The 21,219-nt window shown below is 39.9% G+C and overlaps 1 protein-coding gene and 1 pseudogene across 4 annotated transcripts in view; one reads left to right on the top strand and one right to left on the bottom strand.

The window, feature by feature from the left end:
• Positions 1-363: 363 nt before the first annotated feature.
• PPP1R36 (protein phosphatase 1 regulatory subunit 36) overlaps positions 364-21,219 on the bottom strand; it is a 30,804-nt gene continuing 9,948 nt past the window's right edge. For all 4 annotated transcript variants that reach the window (XM_024568448.3, XM_045202130.3, XM_045202133.3 and 1 more), the window contains exons 6-11: positions 19,834-19,932; positions 14,402-14,536; positions 3,418-3,460; positions 2,918-3,096; positions 2,642-2,833; positions 364-2,135 (exon numbers count right to left, since the gene is read on the bottom strand). In XM_024568448.3, the coding sequence (XP_024424216.2) occupies positions 1,946-2,135; positions 2,642-2,833; positions 2,918-3,096; positions 3,418-3,460; positions 14,402-14,536; positions 19,834-19,932 (838 nt within the window). In that variant the 3' untranslated portion in view covers positions 364-1,945. The remainder of the gene's footprint in view (positions 2,136-2,641; positions 2,834-2,917; positions 3,097-3,417; positions 3,461-14,401; positions 14,537-19,833; positions 19,933-21,219) is intronic.
• Positions 4,339-7,785, top strand: LOC112311564 (actin-related protein 2/3 complex subunit 1A pseudogene; annotated as a pseudogene).

Here is a 21,219-nt window from a genome sequence, read left to right as displayed (position 1 = left end):
CATTCTCTTCTCTTTTGTTACACTCATCACAATGGCAATTAGTTCATTATCTGAGTAATGTCAGTTCCAGGTCAGAGCTGGCTGTATTTTTCCACACTGAATTCCCAGCACCAAACATGGTACATAGCACAGAGTGGGGATATAGTGACTGTAGAATGAAAAAAAAATGGATAAACAAATGAAGGAATTAGCAAATGAAGTACACCAAAGCCCCACAGTTCAGAAAGGAGTCAGAGACAGCCCTGCCCTAGCAAAGAGAGTTATGAAAGTCTTACAATTCCTAGGCTATATTTTTAAAATATCAAAAACCAAAAAAAAAGAAACCATATCAACACATTGTAGATAAAAATTTGTTATGACAGAGTTTATTATAATCAAATTCTCTACATATATAAAAAGTCCAGCAAGTGTTAGCTTTTAATCCAGGATTTTGATTAAAAAAAAAAACCTTGTGGTTTTAACACTAATAACAGGAACTAACCTGAATAACAAAGGATGAGAGAGTGAAGACAGAGTTGGTTTAACAGAAGCTGCCCCACATTACCAATAGGCTGGAGCTGGTGTTCCTCTGCTTTTCATATTAAATCTGGGAACGTTTTATTTTCTATGGAATGAATGAGTTTTTAGCTAAATTCTAAAAGAAGGATTTTGAAGTTTGAGGATACCTGATGGCCACAGAAAGGTGAATTTAGTACAGTTATTTTAGTTGGCTAAACTCCTACAGGTCTTTTTAAATCACAAGTGGCAGACCTGCGGGCTGAATCCGGCCCTCCACCTTGTTTTGTCCAGCCCCGCACCTTGTCTCTGCCCAGCAGCAGCACCGAGCTCCTTGCCCCTAGTTAAGGAGTAGTTACATTTATACAGTCCTAAAATTACATTCAGCCTTTTGAAGGCAACCGCAAGGCTGATATGGCCCCTGGTAAAAATGAGTTTGACACCCCTGTTTTAAATGATAATATCATATAGTCAACCACTCTATGTTCTGCCCAGTGATCTGGTTTCATTAGTGATTCCTAACCTCACTGCCTACAAGTCACATCCCACTCACTCCCTAGCTGGACATTGAGCTGAACCTGCCAGCCTGTTCTTTGACTGCACCCCTCAGTCACAGGACACACTTTCCCATCTCTTCCTTTTCACGTGTCCTTCCTCTGACTGGAAGTGTCCCTTTAGTGCCACCCAGTCCTTACAATAGCAAATTCAAATCAGAAGACTGCTGCTCCCTCCAGAAGTGATTGTTCTTCTGCTCTGTCTTCTCAGGGCACTCAGTGTTAATCTCTTGTATGGCCTTTATCATATTCAATATTGTTTTGTGAGCAGATACGTATCTCACTTATCTCTTCTACTCCCTAGACCTGGGGGGTTATGGTCTCCATCTTGATGATCTTTTTTCCCCTACATAACCACAAACAAGGCTTTGGATGGAGCAGGGCCTTAGTGCATATTTGTTGTTAAATGAATAAATAAAAGTCAATTAAAAAGCTCAAAGGCTCTTAAATGGGTCAGATATACTTTATATCTTAATGCCAATAAGAGATGCCAAAGAGATTTAATGTTAAAAATATTTCATTTGCCTTTGTATGAAATTTTGTTTTCAAACATACCAAAGACAGTTTCTCACAAAGCAAAAAAGGAACTGAGAAATGAATACACAGAACGTTTCTTCACTGGTCCGCTAGAACACTGGCTAAATGTCCTGATGTGCTACTCTAAATAGTCACATGGAAGCCAAGGAGGCAAACAAATGACAAAGCAACTATTAAATATAGGAAAATGAACTTTTCAAGAGCTTTCTGGATTTCTTTAATAGCCTGCTGTTGAACTTTTAACAAAATAATTTCAACAATTAAAAAAATTAATACTAACAAATATTAGTCTGATTGGAAATGATTACACCCAAGTAATTTAATTACAGGGATTTAATTACAGAAATGGAAGTACCAGATTATTCAGGCAATGTTGTTTGGGAGGAGGACCGTGTTCTCATTTCTAAGCCCAACGTGTCCTGAATCCTCATGTGATTTCTTTCCATCAGAAAAGACTGTCGCACAGACGATTTCATGTTTTCTTCTGGCTCAAGGGGGAGAAGAGTATAGGGGTTGAACAGACACCGAGGCTCCCCCAAGATGCCAACTCTGTAAAAAGAATTATTGGTATAACTGAAGCAGTGAAGGCAAAGACTAAGGCGTATGGCTGTGGTTGGGGGGGGGTGTGTACACACAGCTTTTATTTTTCTTTTTTTAACATTCCCTGTTTCCCTGAACAACTACTGTGGTCTTAAATATGAGTCAAAAAATGCCACCCAAAGCCAGGTTTTGTACGGGCCCCTCCCACATTTCCCGAAGATGATTCTTCTATTGGGAAAACCTCAGCCTTTCAAAGTCTGCTACTCACTCATCCAAATTAGAACTCTTTGAATTCCAGCTTAACATTTAGCGATCTTTTCTAGTCTAGATGGGAGTACCAACTGCTGCTCTGGAAAGGAAGCAGGTGGAAAGGAGGAGGGGGCGTTTAGAAAGACGCTGCTTTCAGCTTTGTTCAGCTTTCTGGGAGAGGAATGGTGTCTGAGCCCCTGTCCCTCCCGGCAAAACCTAGGAAATGACACTCGGGGCTCTCTTTTCTCTCTCCTCGGGCCACTTACATTGGCATGGGCACAGAGTCCAGATTTTCCATATGCTCTTGCATCTCGGCTGGGAATTGGGTGCCTACTTGATGATACTTTTTCTCAAGGATATTCTGAGCTTTTTCTCTGAGAGATGGCAGCAGAGTAGACATGACTGGAGAGCGCATGTGAATGGCTGTTTTAATTGCTGGGCGTTTTGCCATCATTCTCCTACGAGGGGAAAGGTGACATTTAGGTCACATCATCTTGTTTTCTAGAAATGTCCTTGAGCTTAGGAAAGTCAAAAGGTCATACCGGAATTGTACAAAAGTCATGCGTTTCTTTTCCCTTCCTGATTCTTCATCCTCACGCTTCCTTCGAGGAATATTGAACATATTGGTACGAAAGAGCCTCCCTATTTCTTCCTCAATCTCTGTGAAGTGTTGACGTCGGAAGACAATCCAAGCCACATGTGTACAGAAAGTATAAAAGGACTACAATGGAAAACAGCCAAGAATCACACCCACAGCTGCGATATGAAAAGCTCCCACCTGTCTATATAACACTGCTAAGTAGATATAAACCCAGATGATCCAATTTCTCAACATTCCTAAAAGTGGTGGAGAATGATACATGTACTCACCTTTGCAGGGGGAAAATCAGAGCAAAAATTTAAGGTGTCGTATATAGTGCATCAGCATCCTTATTGAGAAAAGACATTAGCTACAGATAAGTACCTGACAAAAGGTTATTAGTTACTGCTATACTTCATGTCTTATATCACAGAGAAAAGCCCCAAAACAGAAGTGACTCACCTCAAAGAATTTCCAGTCTTTTTGTGTATCTGATATTTTCTCCCTGCAATGTAACAAATCACAACTACAGGTTAAGAGGGAAGTTCAGCCTTTCAGTGATCTAGGCAAAACCCTTATCTTCAAAAGGTCACTTTGCAGGATCATTACCTGTGGCCCCCAAAACTATTTAGGCACATAAATGCTACCAAAATTCAGTGATAAGGAGTTCCAATATCTTTTTCTCCAACTTCTTAGCTTACCCAGATTAAAACCCCTAGAGTGTTCCATCAAATGTTAACCAATATAAATTCAGGATAAACCAGCCAGCCAAGAAATGTATTCTTTCAAATGCTACTGGTGATGTGCGTGTTGGGGAGGTGGGGAGAGGGGAAAGATGAAGAGGCAATCCAAGGTGTTAGTAGAGATGGAAATAAAGCAACTAGAGGGTAAGTTTAAAATGAAGAAAAAGAAAAAATCTTAATGGTTGTGGCTACTGATACAGAAAGAAACAGAGATATGTCGTCACACCACGCAGATATAAGCTATGACGTGCCGTGAATAGACTGAGGGGAGTGGTGTGCTCTTCCTTCTTCATAAGGTATGCAAACTGAGCCTTATCTCGTAAAGGCAGGCATCTGTCCATGAGTCCTTGCAACACAAATTTAACGTTAAGGATAATGTACCGGTGTGGGCACACTTAATGAACTTGGCCTGATTCTGATTCCCAGCCTTAGGAAAGCAGGCACAGCCTGGGGAGGACTTGAGAAAAGAGGGCTGTGACTTGCAGTCATGTGATTAGGCATGGGGGCCGCCGACATGCTCCAGGGTTGATTCTGGGTTTGCTTTTGCTTTTGCTTGGGCCGTCTTTGGAGTAACTGACCCAGGACTGGCCCTAGTGGCAGGCTCTCCAGCACCACCGTGAATTCCCGTGGTCTGGCGAAGATGACCCAAACCCCTCGGGACCTTCAGCCTTCTCGCAGGGACTTCATGATCTGTGTGAGCCCGGATTAGATCTCCATTTTGGGGAACCACTGAAGAGATGGTTGAGTTTTTGCTGAGGTGGGTCCCTCCCTTCCTACAGACTCTTCATTTGCACACTGGTTTCCTCATATGCAAGTCTTCAATAAAGAATTAAGACAACAGATAATTATAGTGAACATTTACTAAGTGTGAACTATGTGCTAAGCACTATGCTAAGCCCTTTACATATATTAAAATACTGAGTTCTCATACTATCTCTGCGACATAAGCAGCCTGTAGTTGAGGACACTAAAGTTGAGACTCAAGTCCAAAGACACATATTTAACTAGGGGTAGAGTCTGTACTAAAACTCAGGCCCAGCAGAAGGTCCACATTTGTCCTCACAACCAGAATGCAAGGGAAACAAGCTTTTTCTTTAGAATATTTTTCAGAGTAGTTAAAATATATTAAATAACAGAGCAGAAACTTTTAGGGACAAGCTTCACCATCCTTCCATGCCACCTGAAGGCTCCATCTGACAGGAGTGCTTAAGTGGTATTTCCATCCTTCCACGGACTCTGCCAGATGAAACCAGAGACCATGAAGACCTGCCAAGCTGAAGCAGAAACCAGCCAAGCTTTGTTTTTGGAATATGGAGTCAGTTTGTGTTCTAGGCGGGGAGAGCAGTATTATGTTGGCACAACCCAAAACAGCACTATCTCACCAAAGTTTTGAAATGACAGACTAATTGCCCAGGAAACACACACTTTCTTCCTTTATTTTTCTTTCCTGAACCTCCTCCCCTTCTCCTCAAGTCGACATAAAACTGGGATTTCTTTCTCTCTGAAAGACCAAAGACAATTGATATAGCCCACAGCACAGTAATTAAGTACAGAATGTAGTAATGATTGTATCTAAACCACTAAAATATTATCAGTTATTCCTGAAGGCATGCAAAGCCTATGGCCACGCCCATTATTCTGGACTGGAAAGAAAAAAATGTGTTCTACTAGCTAGCTCCCTGCTGCTTTAGGTGAAATCAGGTTGAAATGAATGGCAAGGCCTGCTTTTTATTAGGGAAGAGAAATTTCAAAGGAATATGCTTGGGGAAAAGAGAAAAAGGCTTTGGTGCCTGTAACTGGGGTGAGGGTGGGAGAATGGGTATTAAGGATAATTTATACACCTGAGCTTTAAGGGGCCTTTTCTCCCTGTCCTCACTCACACCTCCAGCCTCTTTGGTCGCCCATCAGGTGCCGGCTGCATCAAGGGCACAGGAGTAGGGTGTAAATCCTAACACAGAGGTGGGAGTGGAGCCAGAATGGGCAATAACCAAAGAACAGATCTAATTCCACAGCATGTGCAACGAAGGGGTTTTCTTATCTATCCTGGAAAATATGGAGAGCTTGCACTGAATGTGTGCATTAAAATTTTTCCAAAGCTTTTGTGATATCAGTATTTCACAGATATATTTAGAAGAGAAAGGCATGTCCTCCTACTTCTCAAGAAACATGAAAGCACTGAATTAACAGCCCCCAAATTGCTGGTTCTACTGGAATCTTTAACTCCAGAGATAAATAGCACAAGGTGTTCTAGTCCAATATTAAGTGTGTACAGTTAAGAAAGGAAAAGTCAGAAAATACTCATAAAAATGTTCTCACGAGAATTATCAGCTTATTCACATTGGGAGGAAGTGAAATGAAGATATGTTAAAATCAGTTAAAGTCAGAAAATATTCATGAAAATGTTCTCACAAGAATATCAGCTTATTCACATTGGGAAGAAGTTAATATCAGTTAATCAGTGAAATAAAGATTTGTTAAAATCAGCAAAAAACCATTGTCCTCATTTTGCAGATAAAAACAACCAAAAAACCAATATAAACTCCATGAAAGGACATAACACCATGGCCAATTAACAACTTCTACTGGCAAAAACATGCTATAATATGTTTTCCGCAATATCCTTTGTTCAGCTTCTGACCAGTAGGAAGTTGCTTGTGTGAATGGTGGGTAGTGAGCTCTCTGCTGATTCTTCTCCAACCGCCATCCAACAGCAGGAGAAAAGCAGGTGATGGTGCATACAGTGAGACAAAAAAGACCAGAATCTCCTGCAAATGAGCTGGCACTACACTGAGACAATCACTTACAAACAAAAGCAGTTCCTTTAAAAGTTTGAATGAAAATTACTCTGTAATACAAATGTACTGTCAAAAGTACAATAACTTATGTGGAGGTTCTATAGCCAGGGAATGAAAAGATATGATAAAATATCTAATTATAACTATACTTTTATTCCCAAATTAGTTTGTAATGCATATGTTATTTTAAAGATTAAACATTAAATATAGGCAATTAAATTATTTTTTTGAGATAGAGCCTGTTCGTGGAGACCAGAGTCCATGAATTCTCCACCCTGGCTGCCTGCACTGCCCTGAGCCCCTTCGAACTGCCAAAATTCTAATCCAGCCCCACTGCTTGGTCGGATGACCCTGGGGAGATTGCTCCCCTGAGTCCGTTTCATCATCTGCTGTAAGAAGATTCTTAGGGTTTTCTTATCCATCCCCTAGAGAATCAACTTTCTATCCTTTGAAAACACTAAGACTAAAGTCCCTGCATCGATTTTTACTAGAGCCAATCCCCTGTTGATCCTGGTACAGGGATGGTACTCAGATTGCCCTTAGCCCCAGTAATCACAAAGTCCACACCTGTAAGAACGGGAGCCAGTGGGTGAAAGCACATGAACTCGAGGAGTACAATGGACACATCACAGGTGTCGACTGGGCTCCCAAAAGTGACCACATCCTCACTTGCCGGGCAGACCGCAATGCCTGTGTCTGGAGTCAGAAAGATGGTGCCTGGAAGTCAACGCTGGTGATCCTGAGAATTAATCGTGCAGCCACTTTTGTCAAGTGGTGCCAACCAGAGAACAAATTTGCTGTGGGAAGTGGAGCACAACTCATTTCTGTTTGTTACTTCGAGTCTGAAAATGACTGGTGGGGAAGCAAGCTCGTAAAAAGCCAGTTAGCTCCACGATCCTCAGCTTGGACTGGCATCGCAACAGTGTTTTGCAATGAGGTCATGTGATTTCAAATGCAGAGTGTTTTCTGCACACATGAAAGAATGGATGAAAAAGCCAGCCAGGATACGCTGGGACGGCAAGATGCCTTTTGGTCAGTTGATGTCAGAGTTTGGTGGCCGTGGCACTGGTGACTCAGTGCATGGTGTCAGCTTCTCTGCCAGTGGGAGCCATCTATCCTGGGTCAGCCAGACAGCACCGTGTCCATTGGTCATGCCTCAAAAAGTGTGCAGGTGTCAACTCTGAAGACCGTTCCTGCCCCTCGTGAGCATGTCATTTGTCTCTGAGAAGAGCTTTGTAGTTGCTCCAAGGACTTGGAAAAGCTTATATTGTGACCACAGGAATATTTTTTGATGCTGACATCTCAATCCCCAATTTTAAATAACTCTCTATTGCATTCACTACTAGTCCCCACTGTTAGACGTATTAAATGAAATTATTCCATAATTTTACCCATGTTCCTGTCCTTCGCAGCAAAGCCACACCCAGCCTACTTAACTCCCCATTCACATCTGAAGTGGCTGAAAATTCTCCACAGTTGCTTGTGGTTTCTAGGTTTGCATTAACAGACTATTAGATATTAGATTTCCCCATTCTCCACTTTTTACCTAAAATAAAGGGGAAATACAATAATATATTCAAATGGCCCTACAAATTAATACAGTTGCCTAAATAGAACTATTAGCTAACAGGTGATTTCACTATGTAACGGCTTGAAAAGCTTGATAAAACATAAAAATGTGGTATAGAAAGGATACTTTAAGGCAGTGGTTTCCAAACTTTTTTTTTTACTGTCACCTGTAGCAAGAAATGTATTTAATGTTGAGACCCAAGTACACACACACACACACTAAAAACAAACCTGAAACAATACCTACCCATTTTATATAATGTGTCCTGATTTTTAAATTCTTCTCTTCACGACTTACTAAGTTGATCTCAAGATCCACTAATGTGTTGCGACCTGTAGTTTGGAAAACACTGATCTAGAAGCATCATTGTAAGAAACAAGCTGGAGAATGCTGAATGCACAAAGAGTGAGGACTGACATTAGTTTTAAAAGACACGCAATGAAATAGTGATGGCAAGGTAGGGCGTGTGAGCTCAGGTCCTCTGAGAAGCAAATGCCAAGACAGGATGAGACATACAAGAGAGCTATCAGAGAAAAAACTGTGACAGGAACTGAGGAGAGTCACGAAAGCAAGGCGAGCCGTCGGGCTGGGATGCAGGTCGGAGTTCTGTCATGGAGAGTGGAAAGGCAGGAAACTGAATAGGGAGAGTCTCACACTGCAGCACAGCTCTATGAAAGTTCTGACCAGGCCAAAGGGAAGTCTTCAAGCCAAAGTCATCCATCTGAGAAGCCCCGTGTCTGGGAGGAATGGGCCTGCTTTAGTGTCCCTACCTCATGCAGACATTGGCTGGAGACAGTCAGTCCATGGGAAGTGTGGCCTCAGCACAAACCTGGTGGTGGGTTCAGAGTGCAGCCGCTGGGACCACTGGTGGACTGTGCTCCCCACAGTAACAGATCTGAGTGGCGTGTTTGCATGGCTACCACACTGGAAGATAGAGCTGAATTTGCCTACTCCATAAAATAACTGAACATAGCAGCAAAAACTCTGAAGAACGGAACTGACGCAGTACAATAAAGAATGAATGTTGCTGGAGATGCATTAAGAGGGCATTCCCAATCACAGTAAATGACACAAAGTGATTCACAGAGAAGGTGGACGTGGGAGGCAAATCTAGTATATTCACCACCATGGACAAGAGGAGTGCAAAGAAGAGAAATGGCCAAGAACGCCAAAATACATAGTCCCCCTTATCCAAGTGAGACATGTTCCAAGACCCGCAGTAGATGCCTGAAATAAAGGATAGTACCGAACCCTGTATATACTAGGTGTTTTCTTATACATACATACCTATGATGAAGCTTAATGTATAAATTAGGCACAGTAAGAGATTAACAACCATTACTACTAATAAACTAGAACAATTATAACAATGTACTGTAAAAAAGTTCTATGAATGTGGTCTCTTTCAAAATATTGTACTGTACTCACTCTTCTTGTAATGACGTGAGATGATGAAAGGCCTTATTAAGTCGAGAACTTCCACCTTTGCGCTTAAAGGAAGCACTTTACAGCTTCACTTTGGTGTATCAGAAAGCACCAGCATCACCACTCTTGCACTTTGGGGCCATTATTAAGTAAAATAAGCATTACTGAACACCAATACCTCAACAGTCCACGTGATAACCGAGAGGGCTACTAGCAACTAATAGGCAGAGAGCATATACAGCATGCAAACAATGGATAAAGGGATGATTCATATCCCAGGTGGGACGGAGCAGGATGGCGTGAGGTTCGCCACAATGCAAAGAACAGCATGCAGTTTAAAACAAATGAATTGTTTATTTCTCGAATTTTCCATTTAATATTTTCGGATTATGGTTGACCGCAGGTAACTGAATCCTTGGAAAGTAACACTGCAGACAAAAGGAAACTATTGTATAACCAAAAACAAAGAAAATGAGCCTGAACTGAAAATATATCAATATAAGCATCAATAAACATCAAGTTCCATATGAGAGAAACCTCATCTGCACTTTTGTTTTTAATCTTTATAGACCAATGTAGGTCCTTATAAGCAGGTAAGAAGAAATAAGAAAATATGCATGCCCCTTAGACCTTGGGGAAGCTTGGAGGAAATCTACTTCAACTAAAGAGTGAAGTTAATGTTCTACTATAGTCTCCGTCCAATCTGACTTCTCTTTTTGTAGGTATTTCTACAGATTTACCATGTCCTTTTCCTGTATTATTTTACCTGATGATTAACTTTATAAACAGAAAGAACAAAACTATATTTGAACATTGAGGGAATCACTGAGTTGTTTTCTTCACATGGTAAATAGTTCACTTAGACTAAGGGTCAAGACCTGACTGGTGTGGCCCAGTGGGATGGGCATCATGCCGTAAGCGGAAAGGTGGCCGGTTCCATTCCGGTCAGGGCACATGCCTGCATTGCAGGTTTGGTACCCAGTTGGGGGCATGCGAGAGGTAACCAATTGATGTTTCCCTGGCACATCAATGTTTCTGTCCCTCTCTCTCTCCTTCCCTCCCTTTCTCTCTCTAAAAATCAATAAATAAAACCTTTAAAAAAGACAAACTAAGGGTCAACACAACTAATAAATAGTAAGTGCTAGTTTAGTCTCTTAAAAGAGAAAAAAGATAAGGTTGACTTTAGTCATTTCTTTAACAGAATTAAACACAAGATATGCTATTGTTTATGGCTAATTTAAAAATTTAAAATACAGTTCTGGGAAAAAAATGAAATCTAAAAGCTCCCTTTTACAGACAATATGATTATGTACCTAGATAATCCGAAGAAATAATTTAAAATTTTATATAGGTAAGAAATGTGTTTAACATATGTCATAGGTTATAACATAAATTGATAAAAAACCAAATTCATTCTTATATATTTTATTACCAAAAATGTATTACCAAACATGCATCCACAGGGGGGTGAATAATCAGTTAATTATAATAAATTCATAATATGCATGATCCTGGATAGTCAAGAACGACTTTCTGTAAAAGAATACAGTAGATCTGTGTGTACTGATATTCAAAGATATGCAAGGCTTGTAAGTGAAAACACCCCACTTCAGAATGACACGTATGGCATTATCCTGTGTATATTAACAGCAACAAGCTAAGTGCACGTGTAGACAATCGCACGGAAAGCTAGGAGGACACACACCAAACCAGAGGCGGTAGTATTTATTTCTGGGGAGTGGAATGAGATCGGAGGAGGGTAGAGTGAGCAGGAGACTTTTATTTTGAGCTCTACATACGAACTATAACTCTATATATGTAAAAAACTATTCTTTGAAGTTTTTGCCCTCAGGATATGTCCATGAAGTACTTGTATAATTAAAAAAATAAATAAATAAACAAAAACTTCACATTGGTATAAAAAATTAAATACATGAATGCCAATCTAACTTAGGATGCATATATTTCTTTAAAGATTGTTATGAACTTTAGTGGGAGAAATAAAAAATGATATAAATAAATGGGAAATACATCTTACAGCTCTTTACGAGGATGCAATATAGTAAAGATGTCACTATTTCCTAAGCCAGCAGTTTTTAATTGATGTGCCGTAACGCACCAGGGAGCTGCAAAAATTTTTAGATGTGTGATACCTGACTAATTAGTCAGGGGCACTGACTTCTGTTCCCCTAGATTGTCAAATGAAAAAATGACAACAGCCAACAAACCAAGAGCCCTCCAGTGTGAACGCCCTGTCTCGAACCATAAATACATAGATCATATAATACAGATGCATCTTATTGGTCATGTCGAATAATAAAATTATTTGGTGTCTGGTTAATTCTTGGTACTAGAAGTCCTTATATACAAGTATAGGCACCTAATTTTTTAAAAAGTCACTTTGGAGCAAGAAGCATAGGCAATTACTATTACTTTTTTGTGTGTGTGTACTTTTTTTTGTCAGGTCAGCAAAAAAAAATTTTTTTTTGGTGTGTTGCAGAATTTTAGCAATTAGTTTCTGTGTGCCATGAGATGAAAAATGTTGAAAATCACTGTCCTAAGCTAATGTATAGGTTTTAATATAATATACAATGAAAGGTTCTTGGTAGATATCTTAGAACTTGATTAATAGTGAAATTTATCTCAAACAAGCAACACTGCCAAACAAGGTTTCTGAAGGCAACAGGAGTGAGCTCTTGTTTTCAGCTGTTAGGTCACCCCCTTCCCGGTCTGGCTCACTGCCTGAGGTCCAGCCCTCCTCGCTTCTGCTTTGGGTGCCCAGTCTCTGTCTATACCTGTATTGCACCCATTCCCAGTTGCTGGTTTTCTTACCTGATGATTCCTCCGTTAGACTGTATACTCTTTGATGGCAGAGACTATTTTCTTTGTACCCTACCTAGCCCTTAGCGCCAAAACTACCACAGAGCAGGCGCTCAGCAATGTTTGTTGAATAAAGCAAAGCAAATAGAAGCTATATAGTTCTGTGTTTAAAACAGAAAAACTGATCGATACAATTACACAGGAACTTCCCCAAATGGGTCAAAATATTACAAAAATTCAACATTCAATAAATAAGAAAGTTGCAGTGGGAAGAAAATCACTAATAAATAGTATTGGAAAGTTGGATACTAGTAAAGAAAAAGATATCTTAGATTCATAGCTCATCTGATCTTACAAGCTGTAATAAATTTCAAATGAATTAAGGACTTTAACATTTTCTTTAAAACCTATTTTTAAAAACTAAGAAAGAAAGGTGAGGATTGTAACCCAGGAATGAACAGTGAACCTAGGAATGCAAGAAGTTGTATGCCTACCAAACAGCATCAGAAACAAGGTGGAAATGTTCAAATAAATAAAAAATGTATAACATTTCATTATGTGTAAAAACAAAAATATCAAAAGGAACTAGAAAACAAATGACCAATCCTTGCCATATAAAACATATATTATACAAATTCCCAGTTTCCACTTGATACATGGTTAAAACTCGATGTGAAACAGGCGATGCATTACATTACACAGGAAAAAAAGCACAGACTCCACACTCTAAAAGATATTCAAAGTCAAGTAAAACACCTTTAAGCTTAAAAAAAAAAAGATTTTATTTATTTATTTTTAGAGAGAGGGGAAGGGAGGGAAAAAGACAGGGAGAAAAACATCAATGTGTGACTGCCTCCCATGCACCCCCCACCGGGGATCTGGCCCACAACCCAGGTATGTGCCCTGACTGGGAGCTGAACTGGCGGTTTGCAGGCCCGCACTCAATCCACTGAGCTACACCAGCCAGAGCACCTTTAAGCTTTTTATACACCTTTGAGCTATCAAAAATATTAAACTAATAAAACCAGGTATGCTTATTGCTGATGGCGATATGAAATGTTTTAACCTTTTTGGAGAACAATCTGGCAACGTGTAACAAGAGCTATAAAATTTTTCATGCCTTTTAAGTAAATATTCTGGGTAATGAGCTATAAGAAAATAGCTCAAATGAACAAAGTAATTTATATAAACATATTCAATGCAGAAAAATGAAAACCACACACATGTATACAAAAGGAATGTTTGAGCAAACTGGTATAATACACAATGAAATAACTACAGTGGCTATTCAAAGTGGTAGGTAAAATAATGTAAGCAGAGTAATAGGAAAAGGTACATAGAAAATGTAGAACGTAAGAAAGTATATGCATACAAACATCTGTATTTTGAAAACATGGAGACAGAGAAATCATGTATTAGGTTCTTTTCCTATAAAGTTAAAAAAAAAACAAAACAAAAACTCAGTTCTGGCCACGCCCAGTGTGTGGATCTTGAGCCTGTGGTGAAACTGCCCAGAGAAGGAGATTCTGGGTTAAGGATGTGACTCCAAACTTCCCTGTGATGCGGTGCTTTCACATTTTAAATACCGTAGTGTATAAACTGTCATCTTAGGTAGAAATTACCTTCCCACAGGTAGGGTCATCTTATAACCCCCACTTCACTAGTTTGTACTGACAGCTACTGCTGCTGGAAGACAAGCAGCGAAAGGGCAAGGGACACACCCAATACACACGTCAACACTGACCCATCAACTTGGCCTCCCTCACAAGGCAGCCAAATGGCCCTTGTCTGGCAGCGGAAGCCTTCCTGGTTGAGAGCAAGATTCCATTAAGCTGATACATGCTGAGAGAAAAAGACATTTAATCCCAAGCAGTAGAGGGTTGTTAAAATATCAGCTGAGATTCTGGGATTCTTCCCATGCTCACTTGGCTCTGTCAAAAGAGACATCTCGTGTGTTTGGGACAGAGCCTACGCTGGGCCCAATTATTCTGTGCAACCCTTTCTCAAGGGCACCAAAAGTCCAATTTAACAGTCTTAAGGATGTGGATGTACAAGCAAGTGAAGATGGAGTGAAATTCTAAGTGTGCACTTACTTTCCACAGCACATGTGATGCTTGTCGGGCATTCCCACGCCCAGGACAAGGACACAGTACTTATGCGCCAAGTATTTCTGCGCCGCTTCTAACTTACTTAAAACCAGTTCCATCTCTTTTTTCTCTACAAGGCCCCTGAAAAGAAAGACAATAATTAGATTTATTTTGGCAAATACATACAGTAATTAATGAAAAGTTAGAAGTATAAACTGTTGTGAAAGAAATACAACACATCTGACTTATCCTTTCATTTATTTTATTCAAGCTGTGGCAAAGGTCTTCAAACTCCTTTGATATTTATCATCGCCATCAGCATCTCAAGTTTAAGGTGAATGCTCACTTTTTTATAGATCCTTTATACTTTATGCCATGTATCCTTAATTTTATATACAGAAAGTCCTAATTTATTACCTATCTTGATTTCTGCAGCAGCTAGCAGCCCACTTCCCTGCTGTTTTGCTAAAACAGCCATGGAGACTCCCACCTCAGCTTCCCCTGGGTTCCTGATGTCCCTGCCAAGGGCAGGGGCTCAGTGTTTGCCTGTGTTTGCTAAGCAGGCCTCTGAGGACTACTGCTCTGGAATTTGACATCCATTACAATAACCTCTTGGTGAGAAGACACCCAGGGCCAACTGAATTGCAAATGAACTTTAAAAGACAGCCTGTTCTTAGGTTACATGTCTGAAGCCTAATTTTAGAAGTTTCTGCAGTATAGAAGGAAACAGTATTACCCAGGAATTCTAATGACTGCTATTGAAAAGGTACGGGTCACTAGCTTTTTTCCTTGACTTAATTTTCAGGAAGATTTAAACCAAATGAAATGCACTCTAAACAACAGGGACGGATTATTGCCCCTTCTGCCCTTAGGCAGTAGATTGACCACACGAGGATAGGCTGGGAGGTGGGGTGGGAGGAGAATAATATAGACAGTTCAAAGCACAAAGCATTATCACACAGGATGAGAAGGCTTGTGAGTGGCTGAAATAAAGAGTTTCTGGAGGAGATAAATTGGGTTCCAAATTTAAATACCCAAATTTCATATAACCCAAACACACATCCCCACAAGCCCCCCCAAAGGCCATCCCTGTGCCTGCCTCCCTGTTTTCTTCAGTAGGCCCCTCCCTCACCGTTCACCCCTACTTTGCCACTGCTGCCAGTAGTTAATATCCTTCTTTTGTTGTACACAAAACAAACCAAACGACAACAATTCAATCAACACCTTGAGACTTTTAGGCCAATAGTTCTCAAGTTTTAAAATATGTAAGAATCGCCTGGGGTTACTTGCAGCAAGTGCAGATTCCCAATGCCACTTCCTCTCAAAGATTCTGGTTCAGATTGGGGTAGAACATTTTAAAGCAAGCCCAGGTATGCTCTTCTGGGAAAAAGCTGGTAATAATTTTAAGTATCATGCAATTGATCATAAACTTTAATCCAATAATGTCTCCTGGAAATATATTCTTTTTAAAAATCATCCAAAAATTAAGGGAACATCTAATGCATGAAGATATTCAATACAATCATTAATCTTTGTTTCCCATGCCGGCACTCAATCCACTGAGCCACGGCAGGCAGGACTCATTAGTCTTCAGTCTATCAGAAAAAACTAGAAACTCCCCAAATATATAAAAACAGAGGGATGAAACGAGTAGTAATATAGGCTGTAGTAACATAGCCAGGTATTGTTTAACCTAATATATGACTCCCTGTGACACTTAAGCCAGGTAACAAAGTCTATATACCCTTAAGCACTATACATACTGTTTTTTAATAGGTAAGTCAGTAAGTCAGTAACATACATGAGCTTGATGGAATGTTATGTCACCACTGAAAATTATAATTATGAAGACTGTAATAACAAAAATACTTATCACAAAATGTTTAAAACTACATACATTTAAAAAAACTGCATACATAATTGTGCCTTTGTTTAAAAACTGTATGTCTGAAGGTGGAGGGAAGGTACAGCGACCATTGAACCATAGGGGTATCTTAAGACTGAAAAATGATGTGGGGGTAGGGGGAGGGGGATATAAGGAGGATAAATGGTCATGGACAAAATGCAATAAAAAAAAGGGAAAAAAGACTGAAAACCAAACCAGGCAAGTCCATTAATTATAACAGAATTTATTATAGGGTAAGTTACTTACAAGGGGTAAGCCTGGAGGGGACAGGCACCACAGTGGCATAAGTCTGCATAGCTAACCTCTGCTGCCACACAGTTATCGCAGCAAGTATCTTACAGTACAGCTGAACGACTAATGACTGACAAGACCAAGAGGAGAGAACGCAGTACAAACCAGGAACCATATCTCTTGGTGGTCTTTGACGGATACTTGCTTAGAATTGATGACAACACCTACTTCGACATTCATCTCAGTTGCTATGCCATTGTGACAGTTTACTGACAGGAATATTTATAAGCGCATTGTGTAAGTTTACAGGACACAGCTAATCATTAACTGGGGCTTTGGTGCTGGCTGGCACTAGTTAGGTCAGAGTTCTCATCATGGAAACTTAAAAAGCAACAAAAGCAGGGATACAGGGATGGACGCAGTTTTGTTCACAGCAACATCTACACGCTGTAACTCCTCACTATGAATGGTTGAACTGTGGAAGAGGAGCGCAGTTGATGGGTCAGGTGGTGGGCCCAGTGCACAGTGGTTCAGGCACAGGCTTTCGAGTTAGACAGACCTGGGGTTTAATGTCAGCTCCATCAATTACAGGTATGTCATCGCCAGCCCATTATTTAACTTCTTGAGCCTTAGCTTCGTCATCTGTAAAATGAGGATAGGGCTTCTTTCTTCTTCTGCAGTTAAGGGTTTTAATCATCTAAAACGCTCGCACTGTACTTTGCTGTCCTCCTATATCCCTTTCTGCTCCTCTCTCACAGTTTATAGACTTTCCTCCCAAGTGCCAAGCGCTGGGTTAAGATAATATGCATTATTACTCTGCGAAGTAGGTACTATTGTTATCCCTATGTTATAGCTCCCTAGTTTGACTAAAATCAATTTTTTCCTTAAAGTTATTTATGTCCACATATCTCAATGCAATCTATATTTATTTCTATTATAATAAATAAACCCACAGACTACGAGAAGCCTGAAAATAAAGTTACCATAACTTTTTAGAATCACACCATAGAATCAATATTTTAAGTCTTGTGTCTTGTTGTTGTTTTATTTTGAAAGGGCTTTTATTAAAGCTGGGGACAATGAAACAAAGGAAGAGCTTAAAATAGAAGAGCCAAGATCCTAGCAACAGGAGTGAGTCTAGGCAGAGCTGCCTTGGCCCTTTGGAAATGTGAGGAAGAGTCGAGCCTAGGCGAGGTTGCCTTGGCCCTCAAGAAACAAAGTCACAGAGGCAGAAGAAGTGAGTCAGCTGGGCTGCGTGGACTCAGGAAACAAGTTACAGAGGCAAAAGAAGGGCCCTCGGAGACAGATTCAGAGGATTAGCCTGGGACAAGCTGCCCCTGCATGCTGTAACCAGGGGGTTGCAAGCCCGTGGGAACCCTTGGAGCTTAGGAGAAAGCAAAAATACACACCTGAGGACAGAAGGTGTGGGGAAGGCACAGGTGTGCTCAGGAGAGAGCAGGCTTGTTCTTTTACTTATCATTCTAGGACTGATTCCTTCTGTGAAAGCCTACCTTATACCACTGTGTTCTAACAAGATTTTGTGAGTTTTAAAAATAACTAACAAACCTTTCTTCTGTAGAAATGAAGCAAATCTCTCTGCTATATTAACAATAATCTTCAGGACTAGGAGAGAAAACACCTACAAAATATAAGCCAACATGTCAGCCAAGTCTAAGAAGTTCCTTTTTGGGAACAGGAAGACTCCTCAGGCCTCCTGAGCCCATAGTTGGCTTGAGCCCTCCGCTTGCTCTCACAGAAACAGTTTACGATCTCTGGATGCCCTGCTGTGAAACGTAGCCCTGAAATAACACGGATGATGCATATCATGGTGGTGTTACTGGAGCAGCAGAGTTTGAATTATTTATTTGGTTCTCTACAAAACTGCTGCCCAAATACATTTATCTGTCCATAAAATCAAGCCGCTTGGCTGTATACAAGGAATGTTTTAGAGAATGAAAACATTCTGCAGCAACAGATTAATGACTCCACCAGCATTCCTAACAGCTAAATCATTGGGTTGGTTCCACATGTGCCGGAGAGGGCAGCCTGGGCACTTGGAAAGTTCCATGGCCTTTGAAAGGTCACTGAGCCTGAGAGGCATTGTTCCACTCTGGACTCAGTTCCAGATCTGCACCCTGGGTGTATAGCTCTGAGCCACCTCTGTCCAAAGCAGTTAAATTCTTCACATGCAGCCTAAGAAATGCTGGGGGGGTTTCCTGTGATATGGAATATTATTTTGGTTAAATCTATTAATTTTTTTAACTCTTGGGGTTTTTTTAAAAGAGATTTTATTTATTTATTTTTAGAGACAGGGGAAGGGAGGGAGAAAGAGAGGGAGAGAAACATCAGTGTGTGGTTGCCTCTCATGTGCCCCACCACTGGGGACCTGGCCCAGTGGCTTGCAACCCAGGAATGTGCCCTGACTGGGAATTGAACCAGTGACCCTTTGGTTCACAGGCTGGTGCTCAGTCCACTGAGCCACACCAGCCAGGGCTAATTCTTAGGTTTTTAAAAACATTTTAAATCCTCAATTGAGGATATGTTTTGATTTTAGAAAGAAAGAAAGGAAGAGAGAGAGAGAGAGAAACATCGATGTGAAAGAGAAACATCCATCGGTTACCTCCTGTACATGCCCTGACCAAGGATCAAACCTGCAACCTTTTGGTGTATGGGACAATATTCCAACAGAGCCACCTGACCAGGACTAATTCTTAGTTTTTCAATTAGATGCCCACAAACCCATTAGCAAGAAAAAGCATACAAATAATATCTATGTCTGCACTGTTCACTATGGTAGCCATGAGCTTCACGTGGCTACTGAACACTCACCGCGGCTAGTCTAAATTGAGATACGTTCTAAGTATAAGATAGGCACCAAATTTCAAAGACTCACTACAAAAAAGTAGTGAAGTATTTCATCAATAACTACCTACTGTTCACTGCATATTGTAATGACAACATTTTGGGGTCATTCGGTTAAATAAAATATCTTAAAATTAATTTCACTTGTATTTGTTTACCTTTTAAAAATAAGGTTACTAGAAATTTTTTAATTACATATGTGGCTCTCATTATATTTCTATTAGGCAGTGCTTGTCTATATTATTTGGAATATTTTGTTACCAAAATATCCACCTGCATTATTCAGTGGGCTTTAAAAACTGGTGAACTCCTCCCAAGTAAAATGGTTTAGTTTACTACAAATACTTAAAGTTTTCCAACACCTCTTCACCCTAGACAAAAGTTAGTTTTCATACTGGTAGTGATGAAACTCTAAAGCACATTACAAAATCCTACTTACACCATACAGCTTTTGGGCTTCTTTTCCAGTGAGATTTTTTCCAAGTAATGAGATAAATAGTACAATAAAGCCATGAGGAAATTATCGAGGTTCTTATTCCTATAGGGAGATGAAAAAAAAAAGGGAAATTAACACATATCTCAAACATAAGTTTCTCATAAAAATATATAAGAACACACAGCATAATAAGTAGAAACACATGGTATCATGCCTGTCATACAACTAATTTCCCATTTAAAATTCTATTAATATACTGTTTAAGATGTAAGAAATCTGATTTTTGTAAACAAAACTTTCTGGAAGGTCAGGCATTAAATTACCATTTCGATAATTGATAACTGAATTTGATAAGTTTGGCTTATCGGTTAGTTTTAAATTTTAAAAAGTTTTAGCCCTGGCCCATGTGCCTCAGTTGGTTGGAGCATCGCCCTGTGAACTGAAAGGTCTCAGGTTTGATTCCCAGTCAGGGCACATACCTAGGCGGTGGGTTCCATCCCCAGTTGGGGCGCAATTGCGTGATGTCCCTCTGTCTCTGCCTCTCTTTCTCTCTCTCCCTCTCTCTCTCTCCCAAATCAATAAGCATTTCCTCAAGAGAGGATAAAAAATGTTTTTATTTTACAAGTGATATTTTTCCATTGTTTAAAAAATGTACACAAATGTAGCAAGTAAAAAAGTTTTCTCCTCTCACCCCTGTGTCACCATCATAGTCCCTGGTGGTAACCACGGTTACCAGTTTATCCTGAATCCTTCTTAAACTTTCTAAAGCATAAACAATCACAAACATACAAGGTACCCCCCACACACACCAACACACATACATACCCAGGAATACACCTTAATTTTGGTAACAAACAGGGTAAGGCTGTATATACCAATCTTTACAATTAGTTTTTGTCTCTGACATCTGTGTAGCAAGGACCTCTTTTCAAAATACTATGGATAGATTTTCCTCACTCTTTGAAACAGCTGAAATATTTTATACCTCATAACTTGTGTGACTATTCTTCTACTGATGGATATTCAGATCTTTTAAAAACACTATAGACATTGCTGCAGTAATTATTATTATAAGCATATTTCTGAGTAACTTCCTACATGAAATAGCTAGGACATAGTACATATGCATAGTAAAGTTTCGTTAAGTCTTACTTTCCAAAAAAAACTGCACTGATTTACAATCCTTTCTCATTTGTTCTTATACTAGAAGTCATTGTTTTCTTTCTACTTATTCTTACAAGACTTTTGCTGCTTCCTTTCTAAACCTAAATAGAAACTCTTAGTCTGGCATGCTTTCCTTAACTGTACCTTGAGGGTAGGAAAAAGGTGAGCACTGCAGATATTTTCAGGATATTAAAAACCACCTGTCTTAGGTTGAGTTTTCCCAGA

Source organism: Desmodus rotundus, chromosome 7 (genome assembly GCF_022682495.2).
Source record: "Desmodus rotundus isolate HL8 chromosome 7, HLdesRot8A.1, whole genome shotgun sequence".
Taxonomy (NCBI): domain Eukaryota; kingdom Metazoa; phylum Chordata; class Mammalia; order Chiroptera; family Phyllostomidae; genus Desmodus; species Desmodus rotundus.
Note: the sequence above shows the minus strand (reverse complement) of the source record. Positions and strands in the feature narration are given on the sequence as shown.